General features: G+C 41.3%; 1 protein-coding gene across 1 annotated transcript in view; it reads left to right on the top strand.

The window, feature by feature from the left end:
- The window catches only part of LHFPL2 (lipoma HMGIC fusion partner-like 2), a 71982-nt gene extending 49927 nt beyond the window's left edge, over nucleotides 1–22055 (top strand). Inside the window, exon 3 of the mRNA XM_015419523.1 lies at nucleotides 19662–22055. Within this exon, the coding sequence (XP_015275009.1) occupies nucleotides 19662–19918 (257 nt within the window). The 3' untranslated portion in view covers nucleotides 19919–22055. The remainder of the gene's footprint in view (nucleotides 1–19661) is intronic.
- Nucleotides 22056–26314: the final 4259 nt, after the last annotated feature.

The raw sequence follows: 26314 nt of genomic DNA, 5'->3' as shown, positions 1-26314 counted from the left end.
TATATATATATATATATGAAATGATTTGGAAAATATTTGAACACCTTGTCTTAAAATATTTTATGCATCATGTTAAAATAAAATGTTCCATTATCAATTTTTTTTCTTTTTTCAATTTTTCCAATTTTTCGGAAAAAAAACAAAAAAGGCTTCAGGAAAAAAACGGGAAAAAACGTTTTTCCCCGAATTTTTCCGATTTTTTCCCCGGGCCTTCACTTCTCTAGTCACCTCTTGATTTAGTGATTGCTGTCATGCACCAAAATTAGTTGAGATTGGGGTGCCTATTGTGCTTTATGCAAATGATGCTGTGATCTTGTCCCGAACTAGGGTTGGGCTGCAAAGGGCCTTGCACTCTTTTTCTAATTATTGCTCTCAAGAAAGCCTGATGATCAACTATTCAAAATCTAAGATCCTAGTTTTCACCAGAAAATGGAACCTGTCTCAATGGCCTATCAATGGGTCCAATATTGAGTAAGTCAAGGCCATCTCCTATTTGGAGATTTTGTTTTTGGCAGACCTATCTTGGACACCTCAATTTAGAACAGCACTTAATAAAGCTAAACCATAAACAGTTCTTCCATAATAAGGGGGGGAATATATTCCTAGAATGATACAAGCTTTCAATTTGAAACTGGTTCCCCATATCCTTTATGGCTCAACTATTTGGATTAATCTCTGATAACATCAATCAATCCTTAGCCCCCCCTTTTAAGGAAAATACTGAATATTCCCTCCTGTGTGTCAAAAGTATTGCAGGCAGAATTTGGACAGATATCCTTGGAAGCCAGAGCATGGCTTTATGCCTTTAAACTGAGATTAAAGCAGCTCTGTGCTGAAGATGGTTTGGTAGCTGGTCTAAATCGAGATACCCACAAATTGACTTGGATGAGAAACTGATGATAGTTGGAATGTTGATTTTTGAGATGGGCAGATCGAAAGCATTTTCTCTGATCAAAAAATGTGTGCTAGAAATCGATTATAGTAGTCTGATCCTGAGAGCCCACAGAGTTTGCTCACCCCTATCTTTTGGTCTTTCTTTCTCAAGGTCTCTACCCCCCATATGTACTATTTTACCATCCCACGTTACTGTAGAGCTCTTTTTGTTTGCAAGATTGAATATTATTCCTACAATGGTTTTACAGGGGAGATTTTTGAATAGGCCTTATTCTGACAGAATCTGCCCTTAATAGGATAGATACATCCTTCCATTCCCTGCCTGAATGCAGGTTCTTTGAGAATATAAGGGATCACTTTATTAAGCCTTTAATCAACCAACCGTCCCCCTACACTCTGGAAACCCTGGATCTTCTGCTCAGCGATAAGGAGCCTGAGTTTACTAACTGCAAAATTTGTCTCAGTCCTTTTAGCCCTTGTATTAAAAAAAATAAGAAGCAAATATTTTCTGCTGCTCAAGATCTGTGAATCAATGAGCTTCTAAGGGTATAAAAGGAAAGGAAGGGAAAGGGTTCTAGACCAGGTGGGTTTTCCTGGCTGGTGAACCAGTCTTGGACTTTGAAACTATGTTTGGATTCAGTCCAGTCAGGTAACATTTGGGGAGATGCTGTGACTCAGTGGAAGAGCCCGTGCTTTACATGCAGAAGGTCCCAGGTTCAATCCTGGGTGTCTCTGGGTAAAAGGATCAAGTGATGTGAAAAATCTTGACCTGCAACCTTGGAGAGCTGCTGGCAGTCTGAGTAGACAATACCGACTTTGATGGACCAAGGGTCTGATTCAGTATAAGGCAGCTTCATGTGTTCATGTGACTTAGAGAACCAATGCTTGTAAAAGTGCTTAGGTTAGGTATTTAGCATTTATTATTTTATCCTTGCTATTCACTGCTCTTATGTTGTATATCTCTGCACATTACTTTAATAAACTTTATTAAATGGTGTTCTAGGGGGCTTCAGTCTGAATCCAGTACTTTAGCTCTATTGGCTACAGTTACCAGAGTAATTCTTTTTTAGGAACTCATCTTACAAGCATCTCAGTCTTGCAGGGTTGACTTCTTGTCAACCAGGAGGGCTAAGGACTTAGTCCCTTGGTCTCTGGCTGGTGGGTTAGTTAAGGGGTGTGGTGGTAGCACATTACCCTGGGGTTGTGAGGAATCCACTACAACATTTTGTGGTTTTGTTTTGAGCAACCTGTCACCCTTATATAAAAAACAAAACTTTTGGCAGTCACCATTAGTCAGCTGCGACTTGATGGCCAAAACAAAAAACAAAAAAACCCAACCTATGTAACACCCGGTTTCTAGCATTTCAGAAATTTAGCTGTGTACTCAAGCTGTTTTGTGGCTAGAAAATGAGTAAGCTTGAGATGACACTTTACTGGATTCACTGACAGTCTGTAAGGGTAAGATGACTACATCTGGATTGTTGCCCACGTTCTGCTGCTGAAAGTGCCTGATGCACAAGTTTTGGTTCCTGGTCTTGCAGACCATTTTAGCAGACTGTTTTTGTGGTCTGTCAGCGTGTCTGTGAGCAGACAGAACAATAAAATATTGCTTCACAGTTAGTCTGAAGTCTCGAAATTTGCTGACAATTTTTGATATTATTTCTGTTTTCTGTGTAGTCTCGAAATTTGCTGACAATTTTTGCTTTTTGATATTATTTCTGTGAATTGCAAATAATTTACAATCCATTGTTGGAGGATTTTTTTAATGGGTGTTGGGAACATGATCTTTTTGTCAAATCTGATAATCTTTCATTTTGGTTTACAACCAAAGAAGAAAGATCTTCCTGATGTATTCATGATTTTGATTCATTGTGTATGTGTATCTGTTCCTGAAATTTTTCATAGGGAAGAAAACCTGTACCAGTTGTTTACATTTCTCTCCAGTTCCTTAGGTTGAGACCTGGATATTACATAACACAAGGCTTATAGAATAAACACTGTATCTTTTCATTTGAGTCTATACTTCAAGCAGGAGTGCCTAGGACTAACAGGTCACTTAGGGGCAACTCACAAATTGGGCCAAAGACTTTAGTCTTTCTGAAAATAATAATCAGAACAGTCCTATATATTTCACCTTCTGATTCAGAAGTTCCTCTTGAAATCTCAGAGTTTTGCTGTTGCCTACTGTTTACTGTTCTTTTGCAGGGAAGCAGTGTGTTGTAAACATTTATAAACCAGACTGTTCAAAAAAGAGTAAGTCATCATCTTCAAAGGGTCTAGGGAGCAGCGGATCCATATAATTAGATCAGTAATTGCTTCTTAACAAGCAAAAGAGACCAGACAGGCTGTTGTTTAAGCATCACTGGGAAGTCTATAAGCTATTTTTAAGAAGGCTGTGAATCACTTGGAAGATTTGAGTGTGAACAATTTTGTTCTTAAAATACAAACGGAATTAATTCAAAATGGATTTATTGTAATAATAGCTTCTTATTTTCAACCAGTAAATATCAGCAGTCCAACTGTTTATATCATAATAGTCTTTGGTGCCCCCAGTTATTGGGCTGGACCCAGCATAACATTTCCACTTGCGATAGAGCTCTTGTACCTGCTTTGGCGGGGAAGGTGGGGTAATATAATAATGATGATGATGATGATGATGATGACCATAGTAGCTGCTTGCACGAAGTCAAGCTTACTGTATTCCCAGTTGTATTTCTACTCGCACAGGATCTTCTGCAACCAGTTTGTTGTGCATTATGATATATAGGGAGGAAAACACTAGGTGCTGCACAATATCTTGCACAAGCAGAACTGTGTTTAATCCATTTATGTTTCCACTTGTGCAGCACTAGAGCCACATCATCACCTAATTTTGATAATGCACTTAGAGCACTATAAGTCCTGACTTCGATGGCCCAGGCTAGCCCGATTCATCAGATCTCAGTACTAAGCGGAGTTGGCCCTGATTAGTACTGGGATGAAAGAGCACTGAGGAAATCCAGGGTTGCTGTGCAGAGGCTGGCAATGGGAAACCACCTCGGAATGTCTTGAAAACTCTATGGCATGACCATAAGTCAGCTGACTTCACAGTACTTTCTGCCACCATGCATACGTGACCGCCCCGCCCCCTAGAGGTTCTCTTCCGGAGCTCCGTACCTGAGAGCTCCCCCCCGACTAGAGCCCTGGGCATGACCATAAGTCAGCTGACTTCACAGTACTTTCTGCCACCATGCATTATAAATGCCCATTTAAGACAATGAATTGGGAGTGGGGGTTTGTATTCTGTGAAAGACTTACAAGGTTAGATCTGAAATCTTTGGGCTAGCATGGCCTACACAGCTGTGTCCCAAAGACTCCTTGCCAATTGCTTCAGTGACAGTGAAATGAGGAAACACCTTTGATCGTAAATGTGCCTGTTCAGACATTAGAAAGACATGTTTATCTGTCCATTGTTTTTCTCTCTTCAGTTACCAGTTATCCCTCACAAACAGCTGCATAGGACTTGCCTGCCCATGATGTGATCGCACATATCCACAGTATATATTTTTGTGTCTGGCACAGCAGTATGGGCGGGGGTCAGTTCTGTGCCTCTCTTGCCCCTGCTCAGCATCCACACACACACCCCACAAGCTTGGTGTCATTTTGGCTTACACCTGCATGGTTATGATGTTTGTAGACATTGAAGCTGCCCGCAGGTTGGCGTTTGTGTAGGTGCCTGAGTTTATTATTTATTTATTTGATTTTTACCCCACCCTCCCCACCGAGGCAGGCTCTGGGCAGCTTACACAAAAAAGCAGACCTAAGCTGGGAGAAGGACCCGATGGTACCCAAAGCTAAAAAGAGTTCGCAGCTGGCCAACTGATGCCTTTAGCAACCAAAGACATAACAGTGGAACCAGAACAGAACAGCAGCAGCAGCTGACGTTACCTTAACTATGAGACCCTTGCCAGCAAGTCTATGCATGTCTCGTGGTATGGCAACTTGCATAACTGGCAGGCCTCTTAAAAGAAGAAGAGGAAGATGTTGCTTGGGCACAGGAGTGAACTATTCATTTCTGGCTTATGGTGACCCAATGAATGAATGACCTCCAAAACATCGTATCATTAACAGCCTTGTGTAGAACTATTATACAGACCCACAAAATCAAGACCTAACAACCAAGTTCCAGGCTAACAACCAAATTCCAGGCTTCTTAAAACAGAGAGGTTCTGTCACTTTATTCCACAATTAGACCTGTCTTCCTCTGGAAGTTCATAACAGCTTGAGCATAAGCATTTTACTATTAAAAAAACAAACATGTCTGGGCTAGCATTAGGGAGCTAGTAGAGAACTATTTTAATAGATTGCATTTTGTTTTATGTCATATTTATTTTATACTCCCATCCTAGCTTTTCAAATATTACCTTCTCCTAGCCTTTGAAAGAGAACAGGTGAGATTTAAGTATAGTTTAATTTTAGCTCTGTCTTTTGAATCCTGCTTCTGTGCCAGGGCACTGCTTGAACTGTACGTAGATCCTTCTTTGTAATGTTTCTTTCTCACATTGAGAGTAATTCCATATGCCTCTACTGCCCCCTTGCCTCTCTGCCTTGCTATAGAACATCCATTCCCTGTCCCCTTTTCAACTTCCTTCAAGGTTTTGAGCGCCTTCTTTCTTGGATTCCTTTGCACCTCCATTCAACATTTACTTTGATAAGCTCACTGCTCCAGTAGCCTCCTACCTTCCCTCCCTGGCCTCTTCCTTTGGCCTGGGACTCTGGATTGACTTCCCTACTCACCACCAAGACCAGTTGGTTGACTAGATATGCAAGCTTGGCTTTATTTTTGACTTCCTCCTCTCTTTTGCTCCCTATATATAATCTGTTACTAGGTTGTGTTGCTTCTCCCTGTACAACCCTGTAACAACCCACACGTTCCTCTGGGTTTATGTTTCCCACCTGACTACTACATACTCTTTCACTCTCGCCTTCCTCTGTTACATCTCAGTCTCTCGCCTCTGTCCAACATCATTCACCTCATTTGTAACTTCTACTGTGACTTGGATCCCGCAGTAAATTTCCACTAATGGGGGGCGGCACAGTTTCCAGTGAGCTCCCCTTACTGTTGCAGACCTTCAGTTCCAGCAGCATTTTGGGCTGCAGCAAGACAACTGAAGTCCCGTTACATTGATGGAAATGGATCCAAGGCCATGCAATACTGTTCTGATCTCTTCTTGGGCTTCCCATCCCCTTCTGTATCTAGCACGATTCCTTGTCTTTACTTTGAAAGTTCTCAATTTTCCAGCCCCTTTTCTTTCTATGTTCCTGCTTGTGATCTCCACTTCTCCTGCACTGCTGTCCTTGGCGGCCCAAAGGTGTCTTGCTGTCTGTCACAACTCCAGCCATTCTTCCTTGCTGCCTAGAACTCATTCCCTGAAGATATGCATGATGCCTCCTCTCTGTGTGGCTTCAAAGCCCTCCTCACAGCAGCGCTCTTTGCTTGTCCTTTGACCTACAGTGAAGCAAAGTCATCTCATTCCAAGTCATTTGAAGGCAATGGGCTAAGAAGGATATAACTCCGTTTAGGATTGCACTTTTAGTCTCCATCCCCAAGTTGAACCAGGTTTTAAGTGGTTTGTGTAGCTGCATTTCCCCCCCCCCATTCTTCCTCTGCTACTCTTGACCAATGTTCCCTCTAAGCTGTAGAGTCCTGTGAGCAAAAATTCTACTTTGTGAGCTACCGGCATTAAAGTTGTGAGCAGGTGATTTGGCTACTGCATAAATTAGTGTGTTCTGGAGCCATCCTTCCTGAGGTGAGACAAAAATGTGTGAGCCGGAGGCTAAAAAACTGTGAGCTAGCTCACACTAACTCAGCTTAGAGGGAACACTGCTCTTGACTCTCCATTAGACTTGAAACTTCTTAGAGCCATCGCTGCAACCCCCCCCCCCCCCGAAACTCTGGTAGGCGCTGCCATAGCCACTAAAAATTGTTTCCATGCTTATAATGAAACTGCAGTCGTATTTTAAAATCCTGTTTTAAGCAGTTTCTGCACAAACTTTTTTTACTTGCCTTCTCCATTTCTAGGAGACCTCTGTGTGTTTTATAGTGGAAATCCTGACACAGTCTCAAGCGTGTTAGTATGCTGAATGTTGCGGTACATGAGTCCTTGTGTTTAGGTGGCTGCATTCCAGTAGGACAGCTCATTATGTACTTGCCTGCTGCACGTTTAAAGTGCAGGAAAATGCCATATAGAGGGAAAAGGAGGGTATGAGCCATTACTAAGGCCTGGTTTACACCTACAATGGAATAACATGACAAAACCATTAGGAGTGACTGCATCTCTTCAGACAGCAGATAGAAGAATCTGGCTTTAAATATCCCTTTGCACAGAATGCTCCACACAGACTGAATACCAGCACTGCAAGGCAGTTCCACCCGCCACTGTTCCCTTACTGGGCTGATTGTCTATTTTCAGGAGGGTTTTAAAATCAAGAAACATTACGAAATGTGATCCTGCACCAGCAGACTGGTACAGTTCCAGCCTACCACTTCAGTGATCTGCCAACCTCCTCCTCTTGCTTGTCTGAACAGTCACGGAAACATATAGAACTAATTCCAAGTACTGCAGGCAGTAAATCATTTAAATGTTCTAACTTGATGGTGGCTGTCTACACAACCAATTCTCCTGCCTCTCCAGGGGAGAAAAAGGCAACGTGGAACTTCCTAAGGCTCTTGCCTACTGAGATTATAGAGGCTGCAGGTTGTGCTGCATTTGGGATACATCATTTCACCCATTGCTGAACAATAGGGGGCCAAAAGGGTTGTGTAGGAAATGTAACATAGGTAGAATTCTCTCTGAGACTTACACAGAGGGGAGTGAATTAGGGAAAGCTGTCAAACTGCTGAGAACAGGTGGTGACATGGACTCTTCTCTTGCTTTAGGCTTACTCTGTTTCAGTCCTTGTGCTTTTTCTGGGGCCATTACTTCCTCCCAAGTCCTTTCACTATTGATGTTGGTGTGAGATAGCTTTGTTGCTTGCATTCCCTCAGGAGTTCCCTTTTCATGTAACAGAGAAATGGGTTAAGATTGAGGCTTGATTATAATCATGTCTAGCAAGCTTACATCCCTATCCTATTTTTCTTACCAACCTTACAGAAGTAGCCGAGTGTTAAAGCTATGCCCTAGAATCATAATGGAGAAATATCTTGCATGGTGGATCGGAATGTTCCCCCGAGGCCAGTTTTGAAATAGTTTTACAAGAACACTGAACAATGCAGTGTCAGTTGACAGGTCTTATGAAATCAAACCTTTTAGGAAAACTCCAGTGTAACCCTTAGGCAGCCTAACAGTGATGTGTTTTGTTCATCTTTAGACCAAACATAACTAAACTTGTGTTGAATTAGTCAAGAGAACTGTGTGTCCTGGAGTCACACATAAAAAGGGAAATTGTGTCAAAGATTGTGAAATGCCCTTTCAACTTTATTTCTTTACTGGGACCACAGTGCGGTCCCAATCATATTAACTCATACAAAAACTTCTCTGATTCCAATGGGACTTCTTTCCAGTTAAGTAAACTTTATTTATTTATTTATTTATTTATTATTTACATTTTTATCCCGCCCTCCCTGCCAGGGCGGCTAACAAGGCATATCGCCGAATAAAACAATAACATAGTACAACATATTAAAAAATACATCACCATTAAAACACTTTTGGTGCTCCTCTCAACCAATTCCAAAATTACAATTTCTAAAAGCAAGATGACCGTCCCCTAAACGTCCTGTTCTCACCCATGATGCAGCGATTATGGGGCGTTGATGGTACATGCCCACATCCTGATGTCCATATATGGGCCGTTGTTGGTACACTGGTGCGTTGGTGGTACACTGGTGGTGGCGGCTTCTATTCGAAAGCCTGGCGGAAGAGCTCTGTCTTGCAGGCTCTGCGGAACTGTGCTAGGTCCCGCAGAGCCCTGATCTCCTCTGGGAGCTCATTCCACTGGATAGGAGCCGCCACCGAGAATGCCCTGTTCCTGGTCATGGTAAGTCTGATGGACCGGGGGCCTGGAACATCCAGTAGATGTTGATTCCCCGATCGTAGTGCCCTTGGGGGAACATGTGGGGCAAGGTAGGCTTTGAACTACAGCATGAATAATTTGTGAAAAGTGACTGTACAAATATACTATAAATTCTTGTTCTTTCATGAATCTACTTGCAGCAGTTAAGGAAGCATTATGATATTCCATAACTATTTCCCAAATAAATGCATTCAAGCAATTGATGGGAGTTTCTTGAAACTGGCATATTTTTGCCATCAGACTTCGATCCTAAAGGCTCTTTTAAGGGCAGTCTGAAAATAACATAACACTAATCACATCCTAACACGGGGCTAGTTTTTACCTTGAAAATGTGATATTGGTATGGTGTGTTCACAAGGGTAGTTAACTACTAGATGGAATGAAAGGGGACATGCTGTGTTGTGGTAGGATTTGCATGAAAAGTGACACACAGGTTAAATCCTAGATACCATCTCCCACATCATGAATTTGAGGCTGCCTAGGAATTGATCACTGACATGGAAAGATGCTGCAGCTTAGTACTAGAACACATGCTTTGCATGCAGGAGGTTCTTGGGTTCTCCTGTAGCAGGTGTTGGGAAGGATTCCCCCATGCCCAAGACCATGGAAAGCCACAGCTGGTCAGCATGGGCACAGCCAGTTTGGTGTAGTGGTTAGGAGCACGGACTCTAATCTGGGAGAACTGGGTTTGATTCTCCACTTCCCCACATGCAGCTGCTGGTGTGACCTTGGGTCAGTTACAAGTTCTTTCAGAGCTGTTCTCTCATGAGCAGTTCTTGATAGAGCTCTCTCAGCCACACCCACCTCACAGGGTGTCTGTTGTGGGGAGGGGAAGGGAAAGGAGATTGTAAGCCGCTCTGAGACTCCTTCGGGTAGTGAAGGGTGGGGTATAAATCCAATCTTTTCTCTTCCTCTCTTCTCAGATGAACTAATGATTGAACTTGGTATATGGCAGATTCATGTAGTCATTTGACCAGTAGTAATTTGGTGTTGCTCTGCCCTGGATGGCCCAGGCTAGCCCAATCTCATCAGATCTTGGAAGCTAAGCAGGGTCAGCCCTGGTTAGGACTCGGGTGGAAGACCACCAAGTAGTCCAGGGTTGCTGTGCAGAGCCAGGCAGTGACAAACCACCTCTGTCCATCTCTTGCCTTGAAAACTTCTATGGGGTGGCCATAAATCGGCTGTAACTTGATGGCACTTTCCACCCCCCGCAATGTGATGTTAAATTACTGCAGTGAAAAACAGACTGATATAGTGAGAGTCTTTAGTGTGTTTCAGGAAAGTTTCCCACCATTACTGAACTTCTCATTTGCCATCCTCTTAACACACTTTGAAAGCCGATGGTGTAGAGTGTGCAACCATTCTTATGATAAGTTTTAAAAATATTTTATATTCAGCTCTTGTAATATGGATGACACAAGTACTTCTTAAGATACTTTCTGGCACATGATTAAAGGAAACTCTTAATGAACAGAAACTGGAAGGCAAAAATAACAGTACAACCACTTCAGTTCATTTTTAGCTCTGTCTTAAGATTTTAACTGTTCCTGACTCATAATATGTGTGTGGTGTGCATTGTGTGGGCTGGTAAAGTATATCAGTCCAATATAAATGCTGCAAAAATATAACCATTACCGAAGAGCCTGGAAAACCCCTGATATTGCCAACCAAGTCGTGTGCCTTTTAGTTTTAGATCCTTCAGCATTCTTTGTAATCTCTTGCCAATTTGTGCTGCAGAGACATCAAGAAAACTAAAGTTACTGAAGATTTCTAATCAGTTCAGCATTTGGAGTATACAGAATTTCTTCCAAATCTTTTTTCTGTGTCGCATTGGAATTTCTAGGAGTATATCTATCACATATGCAGCTATGCCTTAACTTAGCCTTTTGAGTCCTACTCAGCGGTCATTGTAAAATTGGGGAGGGGAAATTGACATGTGATCCAGTAAGAGTTAAGCGTAAGACATCTGGGAGCTGCGGTGGCTCAAGTGGTTAAGATGCTGAACTGCAGTCTGTGGAAGGTCGGTAGTTCAGTAGTTCGAGACCCGAGTGTGCCGCATGATGGAGTGAGCTCCCGTCTCTAGTTCCAGCTCCTGCCAACCTAGCAGTTCGAAAGCAAGAAATTGCAAGTAGATAAATAGGTACCACTTCAGTGGGAAGGTAACAGTGTTCCGTGCGCCTTGTTGTTTAGTCATGCCGGCCACATGACCACGGAAACGTCTTCGGGCAGCGCTGGCTCTTCGGCTTGGAAACGGAGATGAGCACCGCAACCCTAGAGTCGGATTCGATTGGCTTTCGAGCTAGGGAACCTTTACCTTTACTTTTACCTATAAGACATGTGAAGCTGCCTTATAGCATTGGTTCATCAAGGTCAGTATTGTCTACTCAGACTGGCAGCAGCTGTTCAGGGTCATAGGCAGAGATCTTTCACCAGATCCAAAGGAGGACGAGGAAGAGGAGGAGGAGGAGGATTTATACCCTGCCCTTGATTACCCGAAGGAGACTCAGAGCGTCTTAAAATCACCTTCTCTTCCTCTCCCCACAACAGATACACTATGAGGTAGGTGGGGCTGCAGTAAAAAATGCTAACTGGAGTGGGTTGTAGGATCAAAATCACTCCAGTCCTTCTGCACCTACACAGGCTCTCAATTCTGGGCCCAATTCAAAGTGTTGGCATTGATCTTTAAATCCCATGTGAACCTACCCAGCCACTCTGGTCATCTTCAGACGCTCTACTTCAGATGCCCCCCCCCACCTGAGGCTAGATGAGTGGCAACTTAAAAAAGGGTCTTCTTGGTTGTGGTGCCAAAACTCTGGAACTCCCTTCTCAGGGAGTTTCATCTGCCTCCCTCTATCATTGTCTTCTAGCGGGTTTTGTTGGGCATCCCCTCACTAACTCTCAGGGCCCTCCTCTCTGTTTGCGCATCTCTGTGTTTATATGTTTTATTAAATTGTTTTAAATATTATATCTGTATCTCTATTTTAAACAGTTTTAACGGGTTGATTGCTGCCTTGGGGACCCTAAGAGTTGGGTGGAAAAGCAGCAGACAAATGTTCTAAGTAACTAAATAAATTGGTTGAAAGCAAAATAATCATTAGTGAATATTTATATTTATATTTTGAAGCTGAATTGATGCATACATACACCAGCCGGTAGCACATCTTAAGGCTTGAATTTTGATAGGCTGGGAGCAGTTCAGAGACTTTTATTTGATGACAAGACCCTGAAATCTCACTATGCTTTAAATCAGTAACAGCACAAGGCTTTTTGATCTGCTAGAAGCTGTTTCCGTTGTCTGCCTTCTTCTTTTGTTTAAATAACACTGCAGAGGCTTGGGCATCTTCTGCACTGACCACATTTGGCTAATTTCTGTTTTCTTTGGTAGCATTTTTGACAGGACAGACACTCTAGTTTTGTTGGGAATTGGGAGGATAGGTTTTGGATTTGCAATTGGAGGGTGGCTTTGCCAACATACTCTGCTGTTTAATGTGGCAGCAGAACAGCAGCTGTACAGGAGACTCTCAGAACTAAATAGCATGCTTCAGCTTATCCAAATAAACAGCTGGGTAATGATGCTCCAAAGGGATTGTTTTCCTGAGCAGGCCAGAGGATCTGCTGTATGTCAGTGCGAAGCTGCTGCTGCTCTGGCACTGATCAAGGACAGGCTGTGTCCAGTCAGGTCTTGGAGTGTTGATGCATTTTAGGGCAAACATTGTTGAGTTCTTGGCTTTCAACACCAGTGACCTTTCTTATGTTAAGTGGCTATTAGCCATTATAGAAGAAATGGAACCAGAGTGCCATCTTTGAGTATCAGATGCAGATGACAAGGGAAGATAGTTGCCTCCACGCTCTAACTGTAAGCATTCACCAGAAACCTCTGCAAACAGTGTGCTGGACTAGATGGACCTTTGGTGAAATCCAGCTAGGCTCTTATTGATGTTGTTTGCATTTAGAGTTCAAATCCCAAATAAAAGGCACATCACAGTTAGTTACCCAACCATGACATTTGCTGCCTTCAGAATCACAGGGAAGGCTTCTTCTATCGCTTATGGCTCAGAGAAATAAAGTTATCAGAGAAAAGAAGGTCAGAATCAGCATTTTAACCTAACAGATATTATGTGTGGTTTCCTGGTGGATCTGAGTGAGCCAGTTAATTTGGTAAGAGCTATAGCTACACAATTAGATATGACTAAAGGAATTACTTATCAATAAGTTACTATAGTAAAGGTTCCCTTGCTCGAAAGCCAGTCGAATCCGACTCTAGGGTTGCGGTGCTCATCTCCGTTTCAAAGCCGAAGAGCCAGCGCTGCCCGAAGACGTTTCCGTGGTCATGTGGCCGGCATGACTAAACAACAAAGCGCACGGAACGCTGTTACCTTCCCACTGAAGTGGTACCTATTTATCTACTTGCAATTTCTTGCTTTCGAACTGCTAGGTTGGCAGGAGCTGGAACTAGAGATGGGAGCTCACTCCATCATGCGGCACCCGGGTCTCAAACTGCTGAACTACTGACTTTCCACAGCCTGCAGTTCAGCGTCTTAACCACTTGAGCCACCGCAGCTCCTCTAAGTTACTATATTAGTGGGTAAAATGGAGATTGGGAGACATGCCAAACTGTACAGCACATGACCTTTGTTGTCCAATAAAATATTTTTATCTTTTAATTGTCTAATCAATCTGTATAACAGATTAAATTCAGAAGTATTAATAACTGAAGCTAAATTTTAAAAATTGGAGTATTAAGTTTGTTTAGTCTAAACGTGAAGAGGCAGATTAACTCTCAGAAGCCTAGATGATTACATTGCAAAACAACCGCAGATTACTATGTTGTATCTTCGGAAATAAAAAAAAACACCTTATCCCCAAACCCAGAGATTTATTAAAAATACAGTTACCAATGTCGTTGATGCATTTCAGAGGGCTGTGCATTCTGACAAAATAATGGACTGGTTACCTTTGCTCTTGCTGCTTTTTAAAAAACTTCATTTGTTTTAATATAATCTTACACTGAAACAAAAAATTCTAGGATTTATTATCTGGCTCATGTTTATTATTAGGAGACCAGTATTTTTAGTGCTGTTCATACCTTTCTGGTAAAGGGGGCTTTACAAATGCAGCTTATACTATCTGTCTGTCTGTCTGTCTGTCTATCATCTATCTATCTAGTACTGCTCATACAGCTATCACCTTAAGCAGAAATCAGAACCAAAGAAAATATTTTAAAAGACCTTGGTATTATTTCTCTTATATTTGATTATTGCGCCTATGAATTTTGCCACCGATAGGGTGACACAGTCATTGGAATCCGATAGTAGCATGACACCTGGGCTCGCACATTTAGCAGTTCCATATCTTTAAGTAAAGGGGTGACTAAATTAGCCCTCAACTTATCAAATATAGGGCACTCCATAATCTTATGTTCAATGGTTTCAGCTGTATGATATGAGCATCTGTATGTTCTATTAGAGTATGATACTTCTGTTGAGGGAATGAAGCTTAGACTGAGGAAGAAAGGGATTGTTTTTGCCATTCCCACTGATACTTACTGATGGGGCAAATGCTTTTGAATGGATACAAATCCCAGGAATGACAATCAAGTCTGGAAATTGGCCATTCATAGAATTATAGAATCACAGAGTTGGAGGGGGCCAAACAGGCCATCTAGTCCAACCCCTTGCTCAATGCAGGATCAGCCTAGAGCATCCCTGACAAGTGTTTGTCCAGCCGCTGCTTAAAGACTGCCAGTGTGGGGGAGCTCACGACCTCCCTAGGCAGCTGATTCCACTGTTGCACAACTCCTACTCTAAATTTTTTCCCCCTAATATCCAGCTGGTACCTTCTCACCCATAATTTAAACCCATTATTACAGCTCCCTGCCCTCCTCTAATGGACAGCCCTTCAAATACTTAAAGAGAGCAATCCTGTCCCTCCTATGCTATTCTTCCTGGAGGGAAGGGTAGAATCATGCTGTTCTTCCTGGAGGGAAGAAAATAGCAGCTGGCTACAGATTTTGAGGGGCAGTGTTCCAACAAGTAATTTGTATGACTGAAATAATAGCATGGAAAGTGTTGTATTTGTTTGTTGCAACCTGATCTTATGCATGTTTGCTCATTAAGTTAAGTTCCACTTACTGTCAAGTGCATACAGTTGTAGCATGTGCTACACTTGGATTGCACCCTATGTCAGGTGGCTTATGAGGAGTTGTCCCCCTTTACTATCACAATTATCCTGGGAACAAGTTGAGGTTGAGAGTCATTTGACCAAAATCGGCTCCTGAGTTTCCTGATTTAGCTGGTATTTGGACCCTGATCTAAGTACAACACAGAATCTGCTTGTTGACTGTATACGATAAGATAGTCTAGGTGTTCCTAGATTCAACTTTATAGAGCCATGTAGGTAATCTATTGCCATTTAACAATCAGCAGTCCAAGCTTTGGTGAACATTATTTCCTGGCTAAATGAACGGGATATTATACAGCTAGAGAAGCTGTGCTCTTTTTCCAGTCATAGGAAAGGTCTTTCCAAACATTAGTCAATGTGCATTCAGTACAAAAGCTGTTCCTTCTATTAAAGTGACTAGCTGAGACCTTTTGCCCATAAACAAATAGCCCATAACACTGGGGAGGGGGGTTGTCATTACTGGATCTCATTATATGTAATTTAATTCCAAACATTCTTGGGATTAAATTTGGTTCAAGGGTGTAGTACTTAAAATAGAATTCTCCCCCATGTCATTTTGAGAAGCAAATCTCCCCTCAAACCATTTGTTAGGCCCAAAAGAACAAAGATGGTGACACCCTCACACAAACATCTGTAATGGAAATTAGATAGGGGGTACCTTTTTTTTAAAAAAAGAATCTACATTAGGATAATTTCTTAACCCCTACTAGTGGCTTACCTATTAAATTAACCAGTACAAAACCATCCTTCACACACACTTGGCTTGGTCAAGATGGGTAGCTGACCATGTTTGTCTGTAACAGTAGAAAAGATCAAAAGTCCAGTAGCACCTTAAAGACTAACATAGTATTTGGCAGGGTATGAGCTTTTGTGAGTCACTGCTCATCTCTTCAGATACAGCTAGAATGGGTGTCCATCTGTCCTATATATTGGAAAGTAATGTGATTTCAGATCCCAAATAACACTAGCAGGTGAATGACAATAGCAGGCGTGATTGGATTTAGGTGAGATATGCAGAGGGGTAATAGGTGTGGAGAAATCAGCATTGATAATGAGACAGGAAACCTCGGTCTGAATTCAATCCAGGCTGATGCATTTTCTTCAGCTTCATTATCAGTTGCAATTCAGCAGTCTCTCTTTCTAATACTCTTTCTGAGTAGCAGTTCTCTTACAAAGGAATTTCAAAGTGAAAAGTACGCAGACGGAGAGTGATTTCAGCTAAGCGTACTTTATTAGATCAGGAACAAGACAACTTTAGCCGGCTCACAGGCTGGCTTATATTGCCCGTGAAACCGCCACCCATAACACCCCCCCACTTCCCAATAGGTTATTTACAGTGGCCGAGAGTTCCATAGGCTCTCGGCCGGGAACCTAGCCCCCTGATTGGTGCGGGCTAGGATCCGCATAGTCCATTGTCTTGTTGAGCGCTGGCCACGCGGTCTGAACTGGGTATATTACACAAAGAGATTATTTCTAGCTAAAAGGAGAAGTAGGAGGTGATGTGAATGACCTCTGCTTAAGACCTTGGACAACCACTGCCAGTCTGAGTAAACAATAGTGACTTCGATGGACTTATGGTCTGATTCAGTATAAGGTAGCAGATGCCATGATTTTGACAGATCAATGTAGTCTTTAAGGGCAAAATGCTTTATCTCAGCTGACTTGAGTAACCATGTAGACTCTGCTTCACTCAAATATGAATGGCTAGGATAACAAGGGAAGAACCGGAAAGTTCCCTGTGGTTCTGCAGAAGTTTAATTGCCCCTAAAATTATTTAGCAGTTGCTGTTCCAGAGCTGTGGTGAGGGAACTGCCCTCCCTTGCCTCCAGAGAATTCTCTGCATCTTCTCCAAACTATAGTTCCTGAAGTTCTTTGAGGAGAAGTCCTGATGACTTGTTGTTGTTGTTGTTGTTCAGTCGCACAGTCGAGTCTGATCACGCCAGGCCTTCCAGTCTTCCACCGTCCTCTGAGGTTTGCTCAACTTCATGTTCGTTGCATCTATGACACTGTCTAACCATCTCATCCTTTGCCATCCCCGTCTTCTTTGACCTTCAATCTTTCCCAGCATCAGGGTCTTCTCCAGTGAGTGCTCCCTTCTCATTTGGTGGCCAAAGTATTTGAGCTTCAGTTTCATTATCTGGCCTTCCAGGGAACAGTCAGGGTTGATTTCTTTTAGGATTGACTGATTTGATCTTCTTGCAGTCCAAGGGACTCTCAAGAGTCTTCTCCAGCACTGTAGTTCAAAAGCATCTATTCTTCGGCGCTCAGCCTTCCTTATAGTCCAACTCTCGCAGCCATACATGACTACTGGGAATACCATTGCTTTGACCATGCAGACTTTTGTTGGCAGGGTGATGTCTCTACTTTTTAAAACTAGTATAAAACAGATATGTTTGGTGTTGATGTGTTCCCAGAGGTCACATCATTCTTTCCAATATAGAATACAAAGTACTTATTGAAGAAGCTACACTGTTCTGATAGATGTTTATAAGTCTCCTGGGTTGATAGGTGAATGCTACTTCAAATCCAACTTGGGGGTAAAATAGCAATTTTCAAATCCTTTTTCTGTGCAGATGTAGAAACAGTTTCTCGCATAATCAGAAGAATTCTGCTGTATCACGCTGACAAAGGAATTTCTGGTGTTTAGTCTGTCACAGCTGGGGGGCTCAGCAGGATGAAAGCCTGGTTTATCTTGGTCTACCCAAGATTAAGCAATACTTTATACTCTTATTCCGAGAAGAAGCACGAGGCACATCTCCCATTATTCCTTACCGAGTACATAAATAAATCCCTAAGGTAAAACTGGGCTTTAGTTCGCATATGGATTTCAGTAACCATTGGGATAACAACAGTTACCAGTAATCTAGGTTGGCTCTTCTTTATTTAAAAAATGTCAGATAAATTTGTGTCTCAGAATTTATTTTGAACTGTTGCAGATTTTAACTTTAAACCATTGTTTAGGATGTTTTGACACAGTAGGCCTGAGAGTTTGCTTTCAGATTTTTGTGTATCTCTGCACACATTCAGCTTTCCACTGTTCTAGCTTGAGAAGGATAACACATGAATCAATGGCTTTATGCCTCAAATGAATCCTGGAGCAACTGGAAAAGAATTTACAACAGTTGTTCTTTGGAATGTTCAGAGATGTCGAACATCACTCCTTCAGAGAAAACAAATTAGATGGTTTACTAAAGTCAAGTGAGGCTCATGTAATTACATCTAAATAAGACAGCCCCCCCCAGCTCTAAAATCTGGATTGCAGTGATACTATTTTGTCTTTTCTGAAAAGGCTTGGTAAGAATTTTAGAAATTGCTTTTCATTTTTAAATACAGATTAGGTAGGTAGAAGGGATGACATGTATGCTTTTTGTTTAAGTTCATTTACATAGTTTAATGTTTTCTGTATAATTGTGATTGTTTATTTAATCTGTTCAAGGATAACTAGAGTGATTTTAAATAAATATTAAAATATGACATTCAGTGATCATTGGATGGAAATGCAAGGGTTTCACCTAAGCCTGGAAAACAAACTTCTGACTTCTCTTTAGTCAGAAGACTGGCACATGTACAGAAAGATCAGCGACTATTCTTCTAACAGCCTTGTGGTTGTATTGCTTTAAAACAGAGAGACTTTGGTTTCCATGTGCCTCTTTTATGTGAGAACAACCCTGTAACAGAACCATTGATATTTTGTAACCCTATGGGTTTCTTTACCCCAGCTGGCTTGTCTTTATATCCTAGCAATTAAGAAACTGTAAGGTACTGAAGCATGTAAAATCTTAATTGTTTTGAATGAGACAGGAACTAGTTTTTACATCTGTTTATACCCTGAAAATTTGCTGAGAAATAAGCACACAGTGGCTGTGACTTAAACTTAGTGGACATTTTAGACTTCAGGGGAAATAAGAGTAATATATTTCATACTGAAAGTAGGTACCAAGTTTCAGTGTGGCTTTTTAATTACATTTATACCGTATAATTAAAGGAGGGTTCAGCTGACCACTACCCTGCAATGAAATTACTTTCTAATGTCACCTCACAGTGAAGGTTCGTGTGGAATCCAGCATTACGTACTTCACTTTCTCTTTTAGTATGCAAGGCATTAAGGTCATTTGGGCCAGGGCAACCTTGTCCAGGAATACAAGTAATGCTGTTGTTTTTTTTCCATCTCCATAGTATTGGAGTCAGCTTTTGAAACCCTGTATCTGCCTACATTCCAAGTTTCCTCAAGTCCTGCCAAGTTTGTCCTTCACACTATTAACAATATTAAAGGTGTCTGAATCTGAATATTCATTCTTTCCTCTGCTAAAATCCCTGACCATGTCCAGGGTGCCAGTCTAGCAGTAAAACTGTAAATGAAGCCATTGGCGGGGGGGTGGGGAGATATTTAGACTTCAGTCTGGCCATGCGCCTTCTTGATCATTGAAATGTCTCATTTTGGACCATGGTATGGTTTTCTTTTTTGTACAATGTTTGGTTTTCCTAAAGCTTATTGCACTTTTGTTCTAACTACTGTTCTTTCATCTTGGCAGGTCTCTTCCTTATCCTAGGCTTGATCTTGTACCCTGCTGGCTGGGGTTGCCAGAAGGCAATAAGCTATTGTGGACCTTATGCTTCTGCTTATAAACTTGGAGAGTGTTCCTTGGGTTGGGCTTTCTACACTGCTATAGGTGGCACAGTCCTGACCTTCATCTGTGCCGTTTTCTCTGCCCAAGCTGAAATTGCCACCTCCAGCGACAAAGTACAAGAAGAAATCGAAGAGGGGAAAAGCCTTATTTGTCTTCTTTAATGATCCAAGAAATCCTTCAGTGTCTCGGGTGCATTGGGTTCAAGTGGCTTAGCAAATGGACTCCTCTGAGTGATGGAGACATGAGCTTCCTGAAGACCAGGCACTCTTCTGCCTGTCACTTGATGGTCACTGAGGACTATGGGCAGAATAAGAAGAAAATGATGCTATGGAAATTCTGGCACCTAGCTGCATTGGCAGGATGCTGCAAAACTCATGTTGGCTTCACATGTATATGAACAAGTGCCTGACAGTTGCAGAAATTATCCAGTCTTTTTGACATTCAGCACCATGAAGGAATCCTCAGAAGTATTTCGTTGAAAATGCCAGCATTTTCAAGTATGCACAGAACAAGATGCCCTAAACCAGGCTTTGATTTCAAGGGCTGTCATCTTTAGTCACTTGGTCAGTGGTAACATTCTCCAAAGCACCTTTTTTTAAAGCACAGCAGGTAATGTTGTATAGGACACGTGGGAAAGGTTGTGCTGAGGAAGCAAGCATTATCCAAACTCAAGCTATTTGGGAGGTGGGGGGAGACTATCTAGATTTTCGTTTCAGCAGGGACAGTAAGCAATATATTGCCCAGTAAATATACCGGAGGCACAGAGTTACTACAAAGAAGTACAGGGTAGTGTAGTAGCCAGAATCAAAGCTAAATTTTGTTGGTCCCATAGCACAGGCACACTGTGTAGTTGACCTACCTGTATAGAGTCATAGGCAAAGCAAGTATTCTTACTAGTTTGAAGTACTGAGCCCCTGAAGTTGTGCTTAGGCTTTATCCAGTAGCAAGCTTTGTACAGGAACTGTCGTTGATGGACATAGCGTGAGACTTGCAACATCTGCTTCTTGCCGTCATTTCAACTACAGACTGCCATCGTTGTCATTCCAGCACAGATATTAAAGAAGCTACACTGCCCCATAAGAGAAACCACGTTAAGCTGTAATATTTTTGAAAAGCTCTTTTTACATTTGCATTACATTGATAGGAAATACTGATGAATGCTGTCAACAGCAATGGTTCCACCTCATTCTTTAGGATTTTATGAAAACACATTCAGATAAAAGAGCTGTGTGCTGCAGTGGTGGATATAGAAACAAGAAGGGCTACCTAATGGCTGACTTGCAAATTTAGGTATTACATTTGCCTTACTAACACTGATAAGCAGTAGAACACACAAAGGACGTAAAAGCAAGGACGACAGAGCAAAACACGATGTCAACCACTAATGACGACCACTTATTTTTACCATACCTATTTTTTTAATCGAGATAGCCAATGAAAAGGAATGTCTAACCCTCTGAGGATGGCTGCATGATCTTTTAACCACTGTTATACAGTAAAAGTATTCCCAGAAGGCATTTGTGAAGTAATAAGTGACAAGCTATGCACATACGTATTTTGTGGGCTGTTACCATCTGTGTCAATCTGTTGATTGACAAGCTGCCTTTGCAAAGCTGATGCTGGTGCCATTTGTTTAAAACCTTGTATATACCATCAACATGGGGATCTCAGGGCCATGAAAGGGGGCTGTACAAGACATGCAAAGCATAGTAAATGTAAGGATGTACTAACTAGAGAAGACTATAAGTATGCTAATGAGAGGTTTGCAGCTCAATAAACAAGACTTCACACTATGATGCTGGGGTCCGGCAAGCAAAGCAACTAATTTTTCCTAGTTTGCAAACCCAACTAATCTTGTTCTGTTATTTGTAGAGGTGCAGAACACAACTTGTGACCTGAGCCAAATACAGTGCACTATTGTGACCTGCCAAGCAACGGCAAACCTTTCCTGTGTACCACCCCAAATATATTTTTTTTTAAGTTCCTCCTGGAAAGCAGCAAAACCAGCCCAATTTAAGGGGCCAGTGGATCGCTATCCATGCTAGTGAGCTCTCTTTGGCTCAGTAAGTCACGTTGTGAAGAACTGGGCCAAAGGTAGTATGCTGAGATAACTGCAGTGAAAAGCCTCTCTTAATTCACGTGAAGAATTGCTGTGGCCAAATCCAGGTGTGCATTAATAGTTTTCTAGAGTTTCCTTTTCCAGCGATGTACACTAGAATGGCCATTTCACATAATACTAAAAAGCACATTGGAGATTATGCATAACAGACCCAGTTTGGTGTAGTGGTTAAGAGCGGTAGACTCTAATCTGGAGAATGGGGTTTGATTCCCCATCCCTCCACGTGTAGTCAGCTGGGTGACCTTGGGTCAATTACAGTTCTTTCAGAGCTCTCTCAGCCCCACCTACCTCACAGGGTGTTTGTTGTGGGGAGAGGAACGGAAAGAAGATTGTAAGCCCCTCTGAGACTCCGAGTGAAGGGTAGGGTATAAATCCAATCTCTTTCTCTTCTTCTTAAAGGAACCCCCTAGATTTTCAGCCTTCTCTCCAGCAAAGCTATTGGGTATTTCAAAGGCTTGGATCCCACCTAGATTTTCACAGGTGAGGGGACAATTTTTGTTCATCTGTTCCTCATGCAGGAGACATACAATCCCATCCAAGCTATTCCTTGGTGTCCCCTGTCCCTCAGAAGCAGCATTTTGTGGTTTGTTTTGGGTTGCCTCAGGAGAGAGGATTTTGTGAAAATTACCCTCCTTCCCTCTGCCTGGGGAAACCTAGGACAGATCCAAACCCATCAGCTCCTAGCCTGAGTGGTAAAGCTTAAGGACTTTACTAAATGAGAACCTGAATGAACAAATTGGCCCTGACAGAGCAAGCTGAAGTGATAACTATTATGGGACAGACTAGTACAGGCTGCTCTTGAGAATGGCTTGATTGAAAGAACAAGTTGATCCTGCCAAATATTGTTTTTACCAGGCCTCCCAAGTTTCTCACTTCTCTTTTCCTTAGGGTTCCAAAATGATTATATTAACTTTACATAACACACTGAAATCCAGTATGATAGCAAATATTTTCAGTGTTAGCATGTTTTATGGTAAAATGTTCCAACCACAATTGAAATGAAACTTGGTTCAGTTAGAAATTCCGCATTCTAATTTGCATTATCTTCAGAATGCTTTCACCTTTAATCACAAGACTAGCATTTGTAATCTAAGCAAAGTTTGCAGTAAACTAGTTTTCACCATAAAGCAGGTTGCAATTTGAAAAGTTTGAAAATCATGTACATTCACCTGATGTAACAAATGAGATTTGTTGCATTGTACACACAGGGAGACTTAACTAACTTGGTGCTGGTCCTGGCTTCATCTGTTGTGGTGGACACCAAATCTGCACTTCTGAAGCTTGTCAGAAAGTCCTGTCTTGGGAACGTACAGATGCAGTCTTATACATACAGCAGTGTTTGAATACATTATCCATATCTTCCTAACAAAATTCCCATTAACATAGTGAGGAATGGAATTTCAATCATTTGCTAATATTGGGTACCCACATCATTTGCAAACAAATGCTTCATTAGTACACAGACACAATTAACCATATTTAGGTCCCATGAGCTGAATTGTGGTATATTTCCAAGAAAGGATTGTCTCATGACTTGTTTGTTTTTCCATTTTACACAAATGGATTGCAATACTACCCCACTTAGAAACAAGTTCCACTGTCATCCTCAACGTTTACAAATGCATGTACTCAGAGGACTAAACTCTTGGTAAATATCAAACATCCAGTGATTTAAGGAGTCTTCTGAATTTCACTTGTGGAAGTTCAAAAATGCTTTATGAAAATAAAATTTCAGCTTCACAAAAAGCCTAATGTGACTGCTTCTTAATGTGTACTGCATTAACTCAAGGAACAGTTGGTGTTTTTAAACCTGTGTTCTAGTTTTTTGTGTTTTTTTTAGTATTTCACAGATTTTGAGCTAATATTTCTTAAAATATCTGTGGTTGAATCACTTTTGTAAATGTTTATTGTGTAATGTGCCATTGATCTTTCCAGAGGGTAGTAACTTCAAAGGGTATACTGTGTGTGATGTGCAATAACAAGATTAGAAATGAAATGGTTTGAAAGGGACAATGATAGTGGCTATTCCATGGACAAATAAAGCTACTATAATACTATTTAATGTTTATTATGTGCCAACCGTGTGCTTCCCTCTTTGGAAAGAAAATATGGAGTAACAATACATGTGATGATGAACCTCTAGAAACTTTTGAACTATCTGGGTATTCCAGGCCTACTTATTTATAGCCTGAACTCTAAATGTGAAGGGTATTTTGATATTTAGCAACCAATAAGCTCACTAGAAAAAGGAAACTGAGGGGAAGAAATGTTTGATGTGTCTGTTAACACACAGTAAATCATTTCTGTTGAGCTGTACTGCTAATTTAATGTGTCTACAATATAGCAATTTCTTTGCCTAATAAACAGTTATTAACCCCTGGAATTTTCTGATAGATCATTTCAAATTGTGCATTGATATCAATGGTAATCTCAACACTCAACCTTTTTGCAAGACATGCTAGCAAAAGTAATTTTGTTACAGGAACTACAAAAAATGAGACCATTGTTGCTTTACTGTTCCAGGACAAATAACTTATCAACAACTGTCTGTTGACGCTCTTTAAAGTGAAATGTGAACAAAATATACATATGCAGGTATAAGACTTGTAGTTTTCTGTTCTTACTTAGAAATACCAACAGAAGCTGTGTTAAGTAGCCTCAGGGCTGAATTTGATACAAATAAAAATAACAGACAATGCGAAAAGACAGTGATTTAAAAGATTACCTTATTTCTCAGATGCCATTTTACTCCATTTTAATACCTTTGATCCAGAGAAAATAATCTCTAACCAGTACTTACTATGTCCTCTCATGATATTTATAAGTGGATAAAAGTCAGTTGCATTGTATACATGATTCAGACCTTAAATGAATAAACTGCCCTAGGCATTCAGAATCCATGAAAGACAACTCTTTTGTCGTTCCAAGCTCCAGGTAGATATTTGTTGGTCTTAGAATTAAACTGACTTTCTAGCACAGTACGAGGAATAAGTAGCAATGGTGTAATCCTATCTAATGTGGCTGAATAATGAAGATACATTCCACACTGCTTAAGATGACATTTTAGGCTTAAATGGAACTCATTGATGGTTACAGAAGATACTTTTACCAACACATTTAAATCATGTTTTCAAGTCACAGAGAAAGAAATGGTTTATTGTGGCAGCAGCACTTTTCAACCCCACATACTTTGAATAGCATTGCATCAAAAAATGCAGTGCAGAATCTGCAGTTACTAATTTGCAGGATTTGCACTTGAGGTGTATATTGAATTTCAGTTTAGGGTATGATCCTCCCCTCCTCCCCATGTCATCAAGCAAGCTCCAGCCAATCCTAGGCATACCTGCCTAGGATATTATATGGCTCAGTGGATGAAACAATTACAAGCAGTGGGTAATATGAACCTACACTAGCCCTCTCTCAGAGCTGCTGTGACCAGTCACAAGCAGTACTGGTAGAAGACAGCTGACTCGTGGATCTCAGGTAATCAAGGCTCAGTCTTCTAGACGAGGAGTGGTGTGAATTCAATGGCATAGTGCAAAAAGGCAGCAAAGTAGGTCATGCTCTTCAAACAATATTTAACCAACTGATCTGATTAAATACAATCTGATAAGACTTGTAAGGTCTCCCTGTTCAATCAGTGAATAGATATTTAATTTTTTCAGACATTATTTTTAATAACCTCTTTCTAAGAACTAAGAAAAACCCATTTCATTTGAGACATTCTTCTGGGTAAGAAGTAAGGAGGAATACCTATTATAAGATGCTATGTGATGTGATATGTGCATGCATGAACTTAAAAATTGCGTTTGGACAAACAACCATTTGCAGAAACTCAAATATTGAGTTGTCATATGCAAATGTATATAGATTAATTATTTCAATTCATAGCTCTCATGATTAACATATCTAATCTTGTTGAGATACCCTTTAAAGCTGATAACATACTATATATTTTAATGCTGTTGAATTATCATGCTTGTTCAATGCGTAGTTTGTTGTTATGGGAAGACCTCCAGTTTATGTGCACTCCTTCCATCCTCCTCTCATACACACAGTTCAGAGATGGAAGAATTCCTGGTTCCCAATACACCAAATTTTCTCATAAAATCTAAAGTGAACAAAAAGGACAACCTGTGAATTGTTGAGAGCCAGTTTGGTATAGTGGTTAAGTGCGCAGACTCTAATCTGGGAGAACCGGGTTTGATTCCCCACTCCTCCACTTGCACCTGGCTGGATGACCTTGGGCAAGCCATAGTTCTGGCACAGCTGTTCTTGAAAAAGAGCAGTTTCTGTCAGAGCTCTCTCAGCCCCACCTACCTCACAGGGTATCTGTTGTGGGGAGGGGAAGGGAAAGGAATTTGTAAGCCACTCTGAGACTCCCGTAGGTAGTGAAGTGCGGGGTATAAATCCAATCTCTTCTCTTCTTCTTCTTCTC

The sequence above is a fragment of the Gekko japonicus genome, unplaced genomic scaffold (genome assembly GCF_001447785.1).
Source record: "Gekko japonicus isolate JY-2015 unplaced genomic scaffold, Gekko_japonicus_V1.1 scaffold206, whole genome shotgun sequence".
Taxonomy (NCBI): Eukaryota; Metazoa; Chordata; class Lepidosauria; order Squamata; family Gekkonidae; genus Gekko; species Gekko japonicus.
Note: the sequence above shows the minus strand (reverse complement) of the source record. Positions and strands in the feature narration are given on the sequence as shown.